The sequence below is a fragment of the Stigmatopora argus genome, chromosome 3, assembly GCF_051989625.1.
Source record: "Stigmatopora argus isolate UIUO_Sarg chromosome 3, RoL_Sarg_1.0, whole genome shotgun sequence".
Classification (NCBI taxonomy): Eukaryota; Metazoa; Chordata; class Actinopteri; order Syngnathiformes; family Syngnathidae; genus Stigmatopora; species Stigmatopora argus.
In genome coordinates this window covers 7,392,044-7,410,180 of record NC_135389.1, presented here as the reverse complement: position 1 = coordinate 7,410,180, position 18,137 = coordinate 7,392,044, and the positions used below count along the sequence as shown (strand labels likewise).

Genomic DNA, 18,137 nt, shown 5'->3' with positions numbered 1-18,137 from the left:
TGGCACATCTTTAGTAATCAATGATCATTAACCCTAGCTTTGTGAATGTATTTGTCACTGACCATCTGTTGATCATGTGTCATTAAGCAAAACAAAAACTTCAGTATTGATATTTTATGTTGTTTTAAGTACACATACAAACGTATGCCTGAAAATGTGTGTTTTTGTGTGTCATTAACTTACATTTTTGTGTGTTTCTCCTGCAGGCCTACAATGCTATCCTGGTTGCGGTGGTGATTCTTCTCAACATTGGAGTGGCTGTTTTGTTTATTCACTTTTTTATTTAAGAATAACATTTTTTTGGGAATGAGCCTATGATACTACAACTATAAACATTGACTGTTATTCTGAGGGAGCTGCAGTCTCTTAGTGTTCCTGGAAAATCCACTGCACCCAACTGAGGGGGACATTTTGGCCATAATTATTTAAGACAAAGATGGCCAATTTGTTCACATCTTAGCCCAGCTACCACGAAGATACACAGCAGTTCAGAGCCCAACGACACGGACATAAGAAGGGTACACTGGCCTCGACGAATGGTCCGCCTGATACAGTCCGGAAACTGGACTAAAGTGAGCTTCAGTAGTTCACATATTGACTGAAACTGGCCTGATTCCCAGGCCACGGCATTATAGCAAGTAATGCCTGCTTCCACTGTCTGGAGACAATATATATATATATATATATATATATATATATATATATATATATATATATATATATATATATATATATATATATATATGTATGTATATATATATATATAAGATTATATATATATATATATATATATATATATATATACCTTTTCAACATTTTCAAATCATAGTTTACAACCGATTTATAATATTTCTTTGTGAACATTTTCTCTCATGTAATATGTTTATGGGTATATTATTTATTTTGTAAGCCCCTTCACTTGACTCAATATGACTCCAACTTTTTCGTTCTTCCAGGTCTTCTTACTGATGTTGTATTTCTTTAATCTTGGTGAGGGGACACAAATGCAGGGACTGGATCACAGCAGCATACTAGACACAGTTTTGGAAAACTCCCTGGACATGCACACACACTCTTGGCTTGTTTCCATCCCACTTTGTCATTTGCGTGCGAGTAAAGTGCATGACTGGTGTGCCCCCACAAAGCCATTGTATGTTTGCAATGAGCCGAGAAAGAACGTCTCATGTGGACACGCTCTCTACTCATCCACATCATGCTCTCTCCGTCTTTCCCACCTACTCTTTCCCACCTCCACACATACTAGTCATTGAGCTGTGCTTCCTCTGAGTTGGTGGTAGTTCTGGACAAACCCTTCTTGGCATAGACTAAAATCAACTGGTAGGTAGATACAACTGCCAGAGGCTTTCAGAGAAAATATTCCAGTCTGTGTACTGCTCTAAATCTAACAATACAAAATCCATCTTAGACACCTTTTGCAAATGGCGAGTTACAGCCAGAACTGGTTATAATATTTAATATATATTTGGCTGTGGGGAAAAAAATCAGAATCAGTCTAATATAAACTAAATTTTGTATTTCTGTATTTTTCAGACTATAAGTCACACCAGCCAAAAATTAAATGAAGAGGCCCAAGCACAAGTGCTGTCCCAACACACTACAGGTTAAAGACTGAAATGCATGTTATTAGTTTTGAATGCTAACTTGTAACCTACAGGCAAAACAGGCTGCATAAGTCCATGCGCTTTGCCTAAATGCCATCTAATGCTAACTTCTCATTTACAGGCAACGTGGGCATTAATAAGTGTGAATAATGAATCAGCTCTAATATAAAAAAAGAAAAACAAAACAAATTCGGGCTGTGAGGATAGATGGATACTGACCGATGCTGTATAATTACTGTCATGAATGCCTTTGGCTGCTGCAAAACATAGGAATTTTAATGAAAAAATAACCATACAAATAATCAAAACTGGGTCAAAATTAACAAAATAAAAGTAAACAGTAGAAATGCACACCGACAAACAGGCAAATATTACTTACACAAACAGGAAACAATACTCCCACAAAGACGTACCAAAACACGGGCTTTAAATTCTCAGACAGGGGTTGATGTCAATCACAAACACCTGGGACACACAAGGGAAGGAGAGCCAAAAGGGACATATTAGGCAAAACTCATAAAAACCACGCAGACAGGACACACAAGAAAACACACCCAGCCACCAACCCCAACAAAACGTGACAATTGCCAAGTTTCAAGAGTTTAGTTAGTGTCCACAAGAATAACATCAACCTGAGTGGTGACTATACAGACTACATCATGTTTATGACAATACAATGGAAAAAAAGCTCTATTGGTCTCATCTCATCTTCTGAACCGCTTTATCCTCACTAGGGTTGCGGAGGATGCTGGAGCCTATCCCAGCTGACTTCGGGCCAGAGGCGGGGGGACGCCCTAAATTGATGGCCAACCAATCGCAGGGCACAAGGAGACAAACAACCATTCACGCTCACACTCATATCTAGGGGCAATTTAGAGTGTCCAATCAGCCTACCATGTATGTCTTTCGAATGTGGGAGGAAACCAGAGTCCCCGGAGAAAACCTACGCAGGCCCGGGGAGAACATGCAAACTCCACACAGACGGACCGACCTGGAGTTGAACTCAGGTCTCCCACTGAGAGGCCAACGCGCTAACCACTCATCCACCGGGCTGCCCAGCTCTATGGGTGTCTTAGTGTAATATATTGACAGTTAAACATCTAAATCAGCTAAAATAAATCTAAGTCGAGATTTCATTCTAAATCACTACCAAATCCATTGGTCTTATATGAATATTCTCATCCCCTAACTCAGTGTGAGTAAACACAACATACAAGTTGTGCCAGGGTAGGCAAACTACAAAAAAAATTGACTTATACTCCAGATAATACAGTACTTGCTGTTTTCTGACAGGGAGCTAAATAGGTGTTTGAGATAATTATTGACCAATGCATTTCCTTGTTGGATTAGAATTGCGGTTCCCATTTTGACATCATAAAATTCTGGTTCCTGGTTCTCAAAACACTTCATAAAAAATTGGAGTACCACTGGTCGGAGGTTTTTGTCAGTATTCCGTTTGTGCAGTGCTCGATCCAAGCTTGTGTGGGCTTTGTTTTTCAAAATAACAAAAAGCAGCATCATACTATTGGCACAGTTTGGAACAATTCTAACCAATAGGAATATGAGAGGAAAGCAGGCCAAATTGCTACTTAATTGTATGGATCCTGGACCCTTTGTTGTATGCACTTCATTTGAGAATCTCAACTTCGATGCTCCAAAATGTTCCAAATGTTATAGCTAAAGGACAGATATACAAACTGTTTTTAATTTTTTTTACATTGCTTCTTTTAATTTGGTTACAAGCTTTGGTTGAGGTAATAATTATGTGCCTTTCCTGATCATAAAAAAATTGCCTAGTGGTTTGATTTACAGCAGCCTAAATGGACAATATAGTACTAAAAACACACTGGATCGGATCCAATCTTGTGACCAAATCCTGTCCGATACACCAAAAGTAGTCATATTGGACCCTGATACCGATACTGTGTATCGGATCGGGACATCGCTAGTTTCAACCATCTTCCTTTTTTATTTGTTCTGTTAAATTCAGTTTTCAAATGGCTACTTGTTAATCATGATTACATCTCTTTTTCCTGCCTAGCCGAATCCTAATGTTGAGATACCAGTTGAGGGATAAAAGGGCATACATATATGTAACAACACCATACAAAATAATTAGAGTTGAGTTTGAGGTAATAGGAAAATCTTTCACAAGAAAGTATGCATACATTTTTTTTGTTTTTGCTTTGCTTGTTAGGCAAAATGCCAATGTTGAACTTTTGTTTTTTGCCGGTTCAGCACTACGTTTTTCCCTTGTGTCGCACACTTTATGCTTTGTTGGAATCTGGGGAATATAATTTTTAAATGCACATGACTGAAATCCCCTGGTACTATGTTTACTGCCGCTGGATATTTATTGAGTTGTCCGCTAATGGTATTATGTAGTAGGATAATAGGTTGTGTCTAGAACTATAGACAGAACTGCTGATGAAAACATGGTGGGAGGGACACGGTTCTGCATTTACTTTGTGGAAAGTATCTATTAAGGATTCAAAGTCAGGACAGAAGTGAATACTTACAGACTAGAAGGGTTACAGAAAGGCATATTCAGATTAGATTGGAATTTTATTTCAATTTCCTTGCTAGCAGGGCAGTAGCAAGCACAGACACAGAAGACATTGTAGAGCTGGGTAAAAAACTGGAGCCACACACAGGAAGTCCACAAGGTGGGAACCTTCTGTAGATGTTCTTGGAAATGTATTGGTCATTGAGTAAATCTAACGCCTATTGCAGGGTTCGGGAATCTTTTTGACAGAGAGAGCCATCAACAATTCATATTTTCAAATGTTGTTCATTGAGAACCATACTTAGAATTTAAAAGTAAAAATACATGAAAACTTGTCAATTTTAAAATACAAAAACACGGAATTATTTTGACCACATTGTTACGCTGTTGCTAACCAATGAGTATCAATGAAAGCATGCATGTAGAAGAGGCTAATAAAAAAATAAACAGATTAAAGTGGCACTAGAGGTATTGTCAACGTCACATTGCCGACGTGACACTCTTATTGGTGGGTTCAAGGCTCGCCTCGCTCACCAGCTGTTTCCATATTTTATCTCACAGGTTATCAGAGAGCCATATGCAACCATCAAAAGAGCCACATATGGCTCCTGAGCCTTACGTTCCCTACCCCTGGCCTATTGTGAAATTTAATTAGCTCCTTGTTAGAGAAGAATAGACAGTTAAACACCTAACTAGTGAACTTGTGCATTCTAAACTTTAGAGGACAAAGTAAGTTAACCTGTACATCAATTTTCAACAGAAAGCACGTATTTCCCCACAATTGAACATAAAGATGACAACAACAAAATATAAGTTATTACACCAGGAAAATATCTCATATAATACATAAACACTCCTTTTTTTGCTTTTGTACTAAAGCGTATCAATGTATAATCAATTCTTTGGTCATTAAAATTTGTATCAATTGTGTAGATCCCAATGTTGATCAACAGAACAATCAAAATATGATGCAGTTCACTGCTGTCATTGTAGTTACTATTTTATAATGTTGCAGTAAAGCTCAAACACCAAATCGTGTAGTTCTCAGACATTTGCACATATGCAATGACCTGGGTCAACAGTTAGGGTTTTTAAATATTCCCGGTAATCCTAAAATGTATTGAAGGACAAGAGTACTTTGGCGTAGTCTTCATGATTGCATTTGGCAGGTTTGTCTCGAAAATCCATCTGGCAGGTTAGCCTATCTGTTTTTCTGCATGTTTGCATTAAGGAAAACTACATAGGAGTGTATCGAACGTGTACATCCTCTTTTCAAGTGCTGGATTAAGATGCCTGTTCTCCTAGCCACCTCAACTCTCTCATTTCTGTCGTTGCCCCCTGTCCTATTCATGTATTAAACCGGGAGGCATACAATCTTATATTCTTTCTTACTTTTGGGCCCAAAACCAATAATGAATCTGCTATTTGTCGTCAGCCTGAGGACGATGCGCCCTTTACACTGCAGCATGTTACAGCATGCCAAGCTCTCCCAATAGTTTGAATCTTTCTTTATTTCTTCCCTTTCTCCCCCTTTTCTTTATTTCTGGGAATTACTGTTTTGGTTTTGATTCTCGTGGAGAAATGAATTAAAGTGTTTAAAATAAAAGGACTAATTCATTGGCATTTTATTTTACCCTGGGTGTGTGTAGGTGTGTATGACGCACTTTTACTGGAGAAAGACTGGTACTACATGCCTGGTTTGGAGGGCGGTCCATGGTTACTATAACAACCCACTCTAGCAGTTTTTCCTTAAGGAGATAGCTGTTGATGCAGAGGTTAATTAATAATTCCAGATGTTTATGTGTCAACATTATATCAATAAGAATTAAAGTACGCATGTGTTTTTATTTTGAATAAGGTATAAAGTATACATAAGGCGTCATTTTTTTCCCTTGTAGTTTTAAACATAGATATATGCTGCCCTCTAGCTGCCAGAAATACACATTACAGATCAGTGACGAAAATAAGTGAACTAACATTTTTTTCAGAGCCCATATTTAGTTTTTTAGAACAAATAAATAGGGGAAGAAACGGTGGATACGTAGTAGGAAATAAGAATACTAGTATTTTTAGTGTCTGTGTGTCCATCATTTTTTATTTGAATTCAATGCCTTTATGGTCATTATAAAGGTATAATGAGATTTAAAGCTTCACCATGAACTGCACAAATAAATAATCAATAAACAATAATAATAATAATAAATACATAAATAAGTAATAAATATATAAGTAGTCAAGACTTGTAATAACTGTAATTCAGTCAATTCAATAATGCCCGGTTGGCAACCGATTTAGAGTGTTCCCTACCTATTGCCCACATACTGGGATAGGCTCCAGCACCCCCAAATATTTCTAGTAATGTAGTAATGATTTGCAATTTTTTTAACCCTTGCAGTGTACTCATTTGATTCAATGGTTTCCATTGACGGCACTAGACGTCCAGTTCCTTTTTTGATTTGGAGTAAAAATGGATTGGGCGGTTAGCCCAGTCGATGTCCCTCATCCAATGGATTGAATTGAATTGAATTGAATGATTTTATTGTCATTATACAAATATAAGGACATTTAAAGCTTCAACGCAAAATTCTCAAATAACAACAGCAAATAAACAAATTAATACTACTAATAAATCCAAATAAATAAATAAAAATTGACACGAACAAAACAATAAATAATAAGGCCAAATAATAAATAAAAATTTAAAAAGAGCGTTCAGGGTCAGACTTCCCGGTTTAAATGAATTGGACGTCTATCGCCATTATTGACACGCAATTACTTAAACATAAATAGTCACTTGCAATACAATGGATCAACTTTTGAACAGCTGACCTGATCACTGTGTCTGAAAGGAATACATTTTTTTAGTTTTACATCATATTCGTTAGTGGCACAAACATAAGATAGGAAAAACAGGCCTGTGTGACTTTAAACTTTTAAAATAAGTACATATTGTGCTGTTGTATGAGAAAATGATCTTTTCCCGTGATCAATGGACCAATCAAAAAAGCCGAATTGATTGCACAAAACTGATAACCAATCACAATGGAGATTTGGAAGAAATGGGCGTTCCTTACATCGGTCTTGGATAATATTATACCCAGCTGTTATTTTCAATTTAACCGTGCCTCGGCTGGACCACCACACAATGAAGGTAACGACAAATGCCTTATTAAATCGTTTTTTTTGTCATTGGGTACAGCATTTTCTTGAAGAGGAAGACTCGTGCGTTCTTCACTTTTCGTCACAGTTGCTAAACAAGTTAGGGGAAATGTTTTTAAATGATAATCTCGACACATTCTTGGAGCAACAGTTAATAAAATGACTCTTGATCCGAAGACGGTCCTCACCGTTTCTTAAGGTTTGGCTGGAAGTGTTGTTTCTTCGGTATTCGTGGAGCCGCGGTCCGACCGGCGGAGGGGGACCAGGCGGAGGCTGTACCGAATAGAACGGAAACCTTGAAGTGGACGAGAGCATTTTTATTTGTTCTTTTTTTGTTAGTTTTGGGACGCGACAGTGCAAGCCCTTCCGTTCAATTCCGGGAGGAGACATTCCGAGTGCGACATGGGAAAGAGCCGGTGATCTGTTGGAAAAGTTCTCGTCGACTTTGTTTTGTGTGAGCTCCAGTTTTTTCTAAGCTTCAAACTCTCTGTCAGTGGATGTGTGAGTATGGTGGAGAGTCGGACCCATGTCCAGAGGGAAGAAGTGTACTGCTGGTTTTCCTCACTCACCTCTGCCCAAAGAGCCGAGTTCCTGTGTGGCCTGCTGGACCTCTGTGTACCCATCGAGCTTCGCTTCCTGGGGTCCTGCCTGGAGGACTTGGCCCGCAAGGACTACCATTTGCTCCGGGATACAGAGATCAAAGCTAACAACCCCACAGATTTATCCGGACTCACCAACATCACGGATGAGGTGGTGAGGAGCAAACTACTGGTATCTCTCGCCCTGCTCGCCTCGGACAACCGGGAGGCAGCGGGGGTCTTTTACCAGACTTTGACCCACATCGACACAGTGATCAACAACTACGGCTTGGCCTTGAACGACGGAAGGGCCGAGGAGCAGTTTCTCTTGCTCTTCACCATGGCGTCCAATCACCCGGCTTTCAGCTTTCACCAGAAAGGGGTTCTGAGGCAGCAGCTCGTTCACATCCAGGACGTTCTACAGGTGAGGTTCAAACTGTGCATCACTGGAGGGAGCAGAATGTCTGTCTGTCCAGCAGTGGCGTTGCTAGGGTCTCTAAGCAAGAAAACCCCACACCGTGCTCACCACAATAAGGTTTTTTTTGCATACACAAACGCACAATTAAAAAGGTAAACAATGTATGTGTAGGAAGCCGCTTTAGCGCTACTGAAATGAATGCCTTTTAAAAAAAACTACTTGAGGATGTTTTATATCATACCACACACACACTTTTAATAATGTCTAGCAAATACTTTTCAGCTGAGATGCGTCGGTTTCACACACCTAACTAAATAGTAAATGGAATATGTGGGGTTGAAAACTGACTGCTATTGGACAACTGGAAAAAAAACTTTTTTTAAATAATAACACATTTGAAAAGGCGCTAAGGTTCATATTTCTTAAAGCGTGTGAAGACATACATTCGCTTAATTCAGTTTTGTTTCACAAGAAAATCAAAACTTGGCAGACAATAGTGTGTATAAAGCATTCATTCATTTTCAGTACGCTTATCCTCACAAGGCTTGTGGGGGTGCTGGAGCCCATCCCAGCCAATTATATGCACCAATTGAATTGGTGTCCAGCCAATCGCAGGGCACAAGAAGAGAGATAACCAATCACTGTCACAGTCATACATAGGGATAATTTAGAATGTTAGATCTTTTCCCTGCATGTGTTTGGTAAGAGAGAAAATGCAAACTCCACAGAGGAAGGTCAGGACCTGAGAACGAACTGTCAATCTCAGAACTGTGAGGCCGACACCTAGTCACTCATCGAACGAACCCTATAAATAAAGCATTAAAATAGGAAAAACATTTAATAATATAAATAAATATGGTCAAATTAAAAAAACAATTAAAAGTACAGACTTTAGTTTCACTTTTCACAAAATTGCCCACCACAAGACGGGTTTGCTACTGCAGTCTCATTTTAAATGGCCAATTCTTGTCATTTCTATAGAGTAGTACATATTAGCGGTCCTCGGGGGTCCCAATATTGTCTTTGGCCCCTAAACAGCTGCCTGGCTTACCTGTCTGCTCGTCCCGCCTTTGCTGTCCAGTGACAATTTTTTTATGTCTGTTGTGATGCAGCTTTTGAAATGAGATCCCTGCACAGAAACCCAGCATATTCTTTTTTTGTTGAACTAGCAAGACTAGTTTAGTACCAAAACACAACAAATCATGCAAGTCTCTGCTACATTTTGTTGTTGTTTTGTTTATTTTCTGTTTGTTTAGATTCTCATTTAGTTGTTTCAGAAACTACAATATGCTGGATTTTCTTTTGCAGCGATAATGCACTGTTAAAAAAACAAAAAACAACATCAACAAAAAACATTACATTTAAATCAAGCCCCCTTGTGATGAATTGCTTTCGTTTAGTGTTTTTTAAACTTTACTGGGTCGGCACAATTTGGTTTGGGATTAAAATCTCAGATCAGCAGTCTTGTTTGCCATGTTTTCCCCCTGCTTACATGCTTTTTGTCCATTTTGTACTCTATCCTCACACATTTAAAAAAACATGTTAGGTTCATTGAAGGATTTCAATATTTTAATCACCACATACTTTGAGACCTATGTAATAAAATGCATGCCATACCATTCATTAATACAAACTAAACCCAGTGAGGAGTTTAGCTATGGTATCTCAAAGTTCTGAAGTAGTTTCTGAAGCCTATAAAATATGATACACATGAGTATGCTTGTTTTAAATGGCAAATTACAGGTTTGTCAAAGTCAGTGATAGCACACCTGTAAGCACAGGAGACCTTCAAATTACATGTGTTTAGATGAAACCTTTTTGGGTTGTCAACAAAAGCAGAAGTGAAGTTGAAAAGATCCCTTTTGTATAATGCTCTAGATAGCAGTGGGGGAGATTTTGTCAAACATTTACTAACAGTATTAACAATTCTCAAATGGAATTTACAATTTTAAATCCTTAAAGTCTAAGTCATCATAATATTTAAAAAATGTCAAAGTCTGATTTATCAACATCATCCGATTCACCAAACAATTGATTCCATTCTTCTTGAGTTATTTTTCCTAAGTGTGAGCACCGGCCAATAGAACGGGCTCTCGCGCCCCATCTGGCGGACAAAGACAAGTTTTATGTCACCGGCGGAGGGCTGTGTTTCACCGAGATTCGTGTATAACGCGAACATTGCTTCGATGTTTGGGTACAAAATTTTGCGCATTATACTCGAATAAATACGGTAATGGTTGTTCTGAGAACATGCTATATGTTCTAACTTTGTGTTAAAGTTCAGAAGGTGAGTAATTGGGGATTTCTTTTTCTCTCTCTAAAATAGTGACACACACACTACAAATATCCATATTCACAACCAAAACAAGAGAAATCTATAGTACATGATATAAGATTTTTATAGGCATCTGTCTTGTCACGTCACCATTCAAGAAGCTCGCTTACATTAAAGACCTACTTCTACCTAATTCGTGAATCGATCATCTTGTAACTTTATTTGAGTTATCTTTTTCAGATATTTCCAGGTGTTTGATTCCCTCAATCATTAAAGTGGGAAAACTTGCATTCAAAGAAATAAGGTTTTTCATAACACCAGTATGTATTTCATTTTTCTTGTTAAATATGTTTTTGAAATGCACGTAATGGACATGTCAAAAGATCATGCTTGTGCATTAGGATTTAACAAAACAATAATTCATTCATCTTCCTGCCGCCTATTCTTAAAAGTGTCACTGGGGTGCTGGATTCTATCCCTTCTAATTATGGACAAAAGGCAGATTATGACTTGGAGTGGTTTTGATGAATGGAAGAATGGATGGATCGATCCATTCATACATACCTACTAGTACATTAAGTAGTAATGCCTTTTTACTCATTCGTTTAAAGCAGGGGTAGGGAACCTATGGCTCGGGAGCCATATGAGGCTCTTTCCATAGGTGCATATGGCTGGTCAAATCACTGGTGAGTCCCAAACGCACTAATAGGAGTGCCACTTTAATCATAATTTAGTTTTTTATGACTCTTCTGCATGCATGATATCATTGATACTGATTATTAGCAACAGCATAACAATGTTGTCTAAAGAATTCAGAGACTTTTTGTACTTTAAATGTGGTGAAATAACATAAAAATCATACATTTTCATGTATTTTGACTTTTCAATTCTGAGAATGGCTCTCAAGAAATAACATTAGAAAATATGAATTGTTTATGGCTCTCTCAGTCAAAAAGGTTCCTGACCTCTGGTTTAAAGAGTTAAAAAGGCAATACTTAGATTAGATTACTTTATTCATCCCGTATTCGGGAAATTTCACTGTCACACTATCAAGAGGGTGAGAATACAGACACAGGAAAATACAATTTTGACATAAATGAATAGGTAATAAATAAGTTAATAAATAAATAAATACATTATAATTGTTTTTTTATATTTTTTTTATATATATTTTATATATATTATATCATAATTTATGTGTCAATGTGTATCTTGATTATTTCAGGTGAGCTGTGGAGGAGCAGGCGTAGAGGATCAAGGAGCAGGCCCGTGTGGTGGTCAAGTGTCTGTCTCTTACACTCAGTTGCATCAACACTACGCCCAGGACAGTGTGTCTTTGTCTCCTTCGGGCCACTCACTTAATGATGCAACAACCACTGCCGCTTTGCCTGTGTCTGCTGCTCAGCTCTGCCATTCATCCTGTACTTGCTGGCACAAGGTAGGACAAGAGCAAGTTTCATAAAAACTCATTTGAGTTTAATGGCTGTTTGAATCTTGCTCAGTGATAATAAAAGTATCCTGATTCTGTATCTGAGCTTAATTTAGTTGGCCAAATACAGATATGCATGCCGTGACCAACTTCGATTTACTGTTATTATATGTAACAAATTACTGGTAAAAGCAATGAATAAATTGACTGATAAGTGGTACCTCTAGTTATGAAATGAAGTCGTTCTAGAAGTGATTTTCGTGACTTGAATTATTCGTAACTAGACTAACATTTTACACGTAAATGCCTTCATCTGTTCCAAGGTCCCAAATAATCCCCTAAAATAAAAAAGAATATAAAAGTATACCAATTTTGTTGGTGGTGGGCAACGGGAGCTGAGAAAACATACGTACACACGTACGTAAACACACAATTTAAAATGATGTTAGGTTTGGTGAAATAACGTTCTAACAACCACTGGCTTTGACGACTTTTTATAATTTCAAGGTATTCGTCGTCAAACTGGGCAGATGCACGACTAATGAATATTTCAATAAGAGAGCCCACATCTTTTCCCCACCGGGAATAACTTTCATAGGGTACGTGATGAAAGTTGCATTTAGTGCACACAGAAAAACGTATAAAACAGTGTGCTAGAACTCCATGATGAACAAAGGTTGAAGGCACACAAAAGGCATCATGGAAGCACAGCTCCCTCTTAGCCAATGGGAGGCCAGCGAGCTCATGAGACAGCAACTCTATCACGCCAATTTCAAAGTGAAGAGGATTTTGAATTTTTGGGATTTTGCGTTTCAGAAATTGGATTTTCTTGTATAGAGAGAAATTTTTCCCATTGAGGCATTTCGTAACTTTCAATATTTCGCATTTGGAGACATTTGTAAGTAGAGGTAACACTATTATTATTATTGTTGTTGTTGTTATTATTGTCATTGTTATTCTTATTGCTATTGTTGTTATTATTATTTTTATTATTTTATTATTATCAGTAGTAGTAGTAATAGTAGTATTCATTCATTTTCAAAATCCCTTATCCTCACAAGGGTTTCAGGGTGAGAAGGTGGGAGACACCCTGAATTGGTGGCCAGCCAATCGCAGGGCACAAGGATACGGACAACCATTCACGCTTACACTCACACCTATGGGCAATTTAGATTGTTCTACCAACCTACCATGCATGTTTTTGGGATGTGGTAGGAAACTGGAGTACCCAGACAAAACCCATGCAAGTCCGGGGAGAACATGCAAACTGCACACAGTGAGGACCCAGAACTCCGAGGCCGATGTGCTATCCACTCGGTCACCGGTCCCCGTAGTAATAGTAATAATAATCCAAAATGGATCATTCAAGGTTTGTAGATTTGTAAGAAATGTGAGTTGTATAGTGGTCAATTCACAACAAGAGAACCACATTAAAAGCAGTGTTTCAATACGATGCATTTTTTAAATTAATTTAAAAAGGCCAAGACTTTGCATGGAGTGAGTCTGTGAGTAGTTTATAATGTGATGATGAATGCAGGTTGTCCTATTTTATACAAAATGGAGGGATTACATTTCTATTTTTACATGAAGAGCACGTGTAACACAACCAATAATTGTCTGCAAGAGGGCAAAACATACAAAAATGTTTTCACTCAGGACAGGAAAGGTATAATTAGGTCTGCTAAAGCATTTTGCTTTGTTTTGTAAAATTTGTGTACTGCAGTAAAAAAGTGAAATGATGAATATAAAATGTGTACACAATTTTGCAATAATTCTAGAATCCAAGAATTAATCTGTACTTTTTTTATTTTTCTTTCATCTTTTTTGGATTGTGTTTTCCATAGATACCAAATGCAGGTGTGTTCGTGAATAGTTTTGCTTGAAATGTATGTAAAAACATTTCACACAGTTCCATTTTCTTTTTATTTTACATTTATATTTCTAGTGGCACATTAGGGTGGGATTTACATTGCTTGTAATGATTTCCAAATTAAATAACAACTGATTCCTGTTCAAATTCATAATTCAAACAGAATCTAATGTTTAGTACAATAGATTGTTTTGTTGGCCTCGGCTGACCCTCCCCCATATGGGTTATATGAGGGTAACTGTCACACTCCCATTCTAGATTTAACTTTTGAAGTAGCATGTTCATTCTTGTTGTTTGGGCTGAAGCAAGTGTGTACGTCACCGATACCTTAAAATGAGTTTTAGTTGACATTAAAGCTGTACAGTATATCTGATGTTCCTTTTACAGTGTAGCTGCTTTGGAAGGCATTTGATATGCATCAGATTTTTAGCTTTATTTGAAAAAGGTTGTTTCCGATCTGGCATTGCACTCTATAATTGAATTTCGATGAACGGGGAAGAGAAGGACTGAACTCTTGAACATCTTGTTCCCCTTGTTCGTTATCGTACCTTTTGTCTTTCTCAAACTTAAGAACAAGAGACACAATGTTTAAACATGAGTGAGCAGTAAAGGGAAAGTACCCTGCTCAGAGTACAGCGTTTGTATTTAGTGTTTTGTTTCCCTTGGCCCTTGCTTACTGCAGCTCAGCACATTTCTTATTGCTGAAATCAACCCTCTGTGGTTTGGTTGGAGCATGTGTGTGTGTCTCAAGTGAATCCCCAGGAAGTTGGAAATGCTGTCTCTCCTCCCTCTGGATATTTTTGCGTCGCCTGAGTGAATGGTTGTTACAGTGCTTTTCACTACTGTAGGAGACTTGATATTAGTGACAGTGTGGGCGGCTGGAGGGAGCTTAAAAGTTTTGACCTCAGACCAGGACACATATTAGGGTAGAGCAGATCATGAGTCAAAGTATAGAAATGCACCTCAAAGCAAAAATGTTACTTTAGTAATCTATTTTTAAGTATGCTGTCTCTGTCTGTAATAAAAAACACGTGTCTTCTGGTCTTTGTAGTGCGACATCCCAAACCATGTGATGTAGATGGGCCTGCTCTAATAGCATGTTTCATGCAGGTCTCGCTCAATATCCACCACACACAACACATGGCAGTAGTTTCATCTGGTTAGAAAATGAATCCATAGCAGACAATCTCAGGGTAAAAAGTGGAAAAAGATGCAGTTTTAGAAATAGATTTTGGTTTTGTTTTCTTCCAAGTTATTCAAGTAAAAGCAATTTCATTTATTCATTCAATTTCTGAACCGCTTATCCTCACAAGGGTTGCAGGGGGTGCTGGAGCCTATCCCAGCTGAGGGGACACCCTGAAAGATGGCCAGCCAATCGCAGGGCACGAGGAGACGGAAAACCATTCACCGTCAAACTCACACATAGGGGCAATTTAGAGTGTTCAACCAGCCTACCATACATGTTTTTGGAATGTGGGAGGAAACCAGAGCACCTGGAGAAAACCCACACAAGCTCGGGGAGAACATAGGAGGACCGACCTGGGATCGACCCCAGAACTGCCAGGCCGACGCGCTAACCACTCATCTCCCGGCCCGCCCTAATTTAAGATAACTTTATGAACTCTTGCGCTCCGGACTCTCTTTTCTGAACGGCCTGTCCCTTTGGTTCACCAGAACAAAAGCAGAGAAATTGCCACAGCCCCTGCGTTTGGATCTGAGGTGAAAACTGGGAAAGGCGCACATGTTGTCGGCCAGGAATCAAATGCTCCTCACCTGGATCTCGCATCTCCTCATCATCTTCCTCCTTCATCAGCCTTGGGGCAGGGCCAGGATGCTGCAGGACAAACTAAGAGTCCCACTAAGGGTCACCAGGGGAAAAGAGGAACAGGTGAGCATGTGCCATATCCCGTTTCCTTGATTTAACATGATCGACACACTACCACCGTTTTACATATCATATTCTATAAATAGCCTCTCACTGTCATTATCAGCTTGACCTAATGATGAATGAGTGAACCTTCACCCACCCTGTTCATATGAGTATGAAACGTGTGTCATTCCTAGTCAAACCCTGTTGGACAAGATGCAACATGCCAGGCCCACTGAACATAACTAAGCTTAAGAATGCACCCCCAGGCATTGCAGAGGGATTCATTTCACCCTCAGCTGCATTTTTAGGTGGCCTATCAGGACAGTATTTTTTACAATGCAACTTTATTGACCGACTAGTATTTTGCAGTGGCGTACTGTCTGTGGTGCATGGTTCATTTAATAGATTATATATATATATATATATATATATATATATATATATATATATATATATATAATATATATATATAATATATATATATATATATATATATATATTATATATATATATATATATATATATATATATAATATATATATATAATATATATATATATATATATATATATATATATATATATATATTATATATATATATATATATATATATAATATATATATATATATATATTATATATAGATGACCACCGTAGACTAAGAAGATAAGGTTAAGATAAGCAATTGCATGTGTTGGTCATGCATATTGTCCTCTAATAATTTGCCCATCTGAATCTGTGTGAATAGGATTAGTATGGCTCAAGGTACTGTAGTGATACACATAACTAAACTATTGAGTTTATTCATTCATTGAAATTGAGAATAATGCCTGCCAGTAATTAAAACTTAAAAATTTTAAGATTATAAATTGCTGGAATGCACAGTGACATGCCACATACCTTTTGGAAAAATTGCCTTTTAGCTAGTGAGATTAGATGGGGACTATTATGCAAAACACATGATCTCTATGTTAAGTGATGCAAAAATGAAGCACATAAAGAAAATACCGCCACACAGTTTTTACTGTGAAATATGAAAGATAGCAGGTTATGTTCTGTGAAAGGCACAATGAAATTGCAAAAAACGTTGAGATGATGGAGTTCAAACATCTGTGAAGAAGCTAAAATGACATTAAACTGATCCTTGCTAGGTGACGATGGTTAGAGCGACGGCCTCACAGTTCTGGGGTCGAGGGTTCAATCCCAGGTGGGTCCTCCCCTTGTGGAGTTTGCATGGTCTCCCCAGGCTTGTGTGGGTTTTCGCCGGGTACTCCAGTTTCCTCCCACATCCTATAAATGCAGGGTAGGCTTGTTACCTGAGTGTGAACGTGAATGGTTGTCCGTCTCCTTGTGCTCTGTGATTGGCTGGCCACCGATTCAGGCTGTCCCCTGCTTAGTGCCCATAGTTAGCTGGGATAGGCTCCAGCACACCCCGCAACCCTTGTGTGACTAAGCGATTCTGAAAATGAATGGATGAGCCTTGCTAGTTTTAGGTAGTTTTTAAGCAAGTCGTACAGTATTGCCCCCACCCCTCTAACAATCCAGAGGAAAAAACACTCTCCTGCTGTTTTAGAGGCAAAGAAGTGGCTCATAAGAGGCACAAAAAGGTCAGTCTCTTGACCTTAATCAGATTGAATATATATGGAGAAACCTGAAGCTTGGAGTTTACAAAGGTCAGTCTAAAAGTGAGTAGTAGACAGGGGAAAACAGGGGAAAATTACTTAAAAAGCTTTTGTATTTTAACACAGATACAAAATAAAACTTGCGTAAATAAATAAAACTCACCCTATGGCTGATATTTTAAATGAATTATATTCTGAGTTCATAAAATGAAAACATTATTATAGTATTATATATAAAATCTTAAAACTATAAATAAACTGTAAATGTTGAATCCTTAGGAAACAACATGAACATGACAAATGTTTAATGTTGTCAGGCCTGTAATGTCTTACTACTTATTCAGAACCCTGAGTGTCCAATACTTAAAGCATTCACGTGGAAACTGCCAGAGTACTGTGGTTCACGCTACTAATACATTTCATGAGGAAAATGCCCAAAACAAAAGCAAATGGGTACACAAGTGAACTGAACTGGACATGCAAAAGCGAAACTGTTCAATACATCTATCTGAACCATTAGACCATATGTGTCAAAGTGGCGGCCTGGGGGCCAAATCTGGTCCGCCGCATCATTTTGTGTGGCCCGGGAAAGTAAATCATAAGTGCCGACATTCTGTTTTAGGATCAAATTAAAATGAAGAGCATAGATATCCTGATTTTCCCCCTTTTAAATCAATAATTAATAAATTCGCACAGTAAAACATGTTTACTAATTATCTCGTATCATAACAACATCAGAAACGTTCACATACTGGTGATAAATTGGTTTTAGTTGGCGGCTGTGCCAAAA

General features: G+C 38.1%; 2 protein-coding genes across 7 annotated transcripts in view; both read left to right on the top strand.

The window, feature by feature from the left end:
• The window catches only part of jph3b (junctophilin 3b), a 50,885-nt gene extending 50,202 nt beyond the window's left edge, over nucleotides 1-683 (top strand). Inside the window, exon 6 of the mRNA XM_077596839.1 lies at nucleotides 207-683. Coding sequence (XP_077452965.1) covers nucleotides 207-287 — 81 coding nt within the window. The 3' untranslated portion in view covers nucleotides 288-683. The remainder of the gene's footprint in view (nucleotides 1-206) is intronic.
• A 6,507-nt stretch (nucleotides 684-7,190) lies between these two features.
• The window catches only part of zcchc14 (zinc finger, CCHC domain containing 14), a 31,530-nt gene continuing 20,583 nt past the window's right edge, over nucleotides 7,191-18,137 (top strand). For 3 of the 6 annotated variants that reach the window (XR_013299687.1, XM_077596907.1, XM_077596904.1), the window contains exons 1-3: nucleotides 7,234-8,294; nucleotides 11,789-11,996; nucleotides 15,532-15,745. Coding sequence is in view for 5 of the 6 variants with exons in the window: in XM_077596907.1 (XP_077453033.1) it covers nucleotides 7,795-8,294; nucleotides 11,789-11,996; nucleotides 15,532-15,745 (922 nt within the window). In the remaining variant the exon portion in view is untranslated. Of the gene's footprint in view, nucleotides 8,295-11,783; nucleotides 11,997-15,531; nucleotides 15,746-18,137 lie in introns of all 6 variants that reach the window. The other 3 variants (XM_077596906.1, XM_077596909.1, XM_077596908.1) reach the window with 3 other exon arrangements.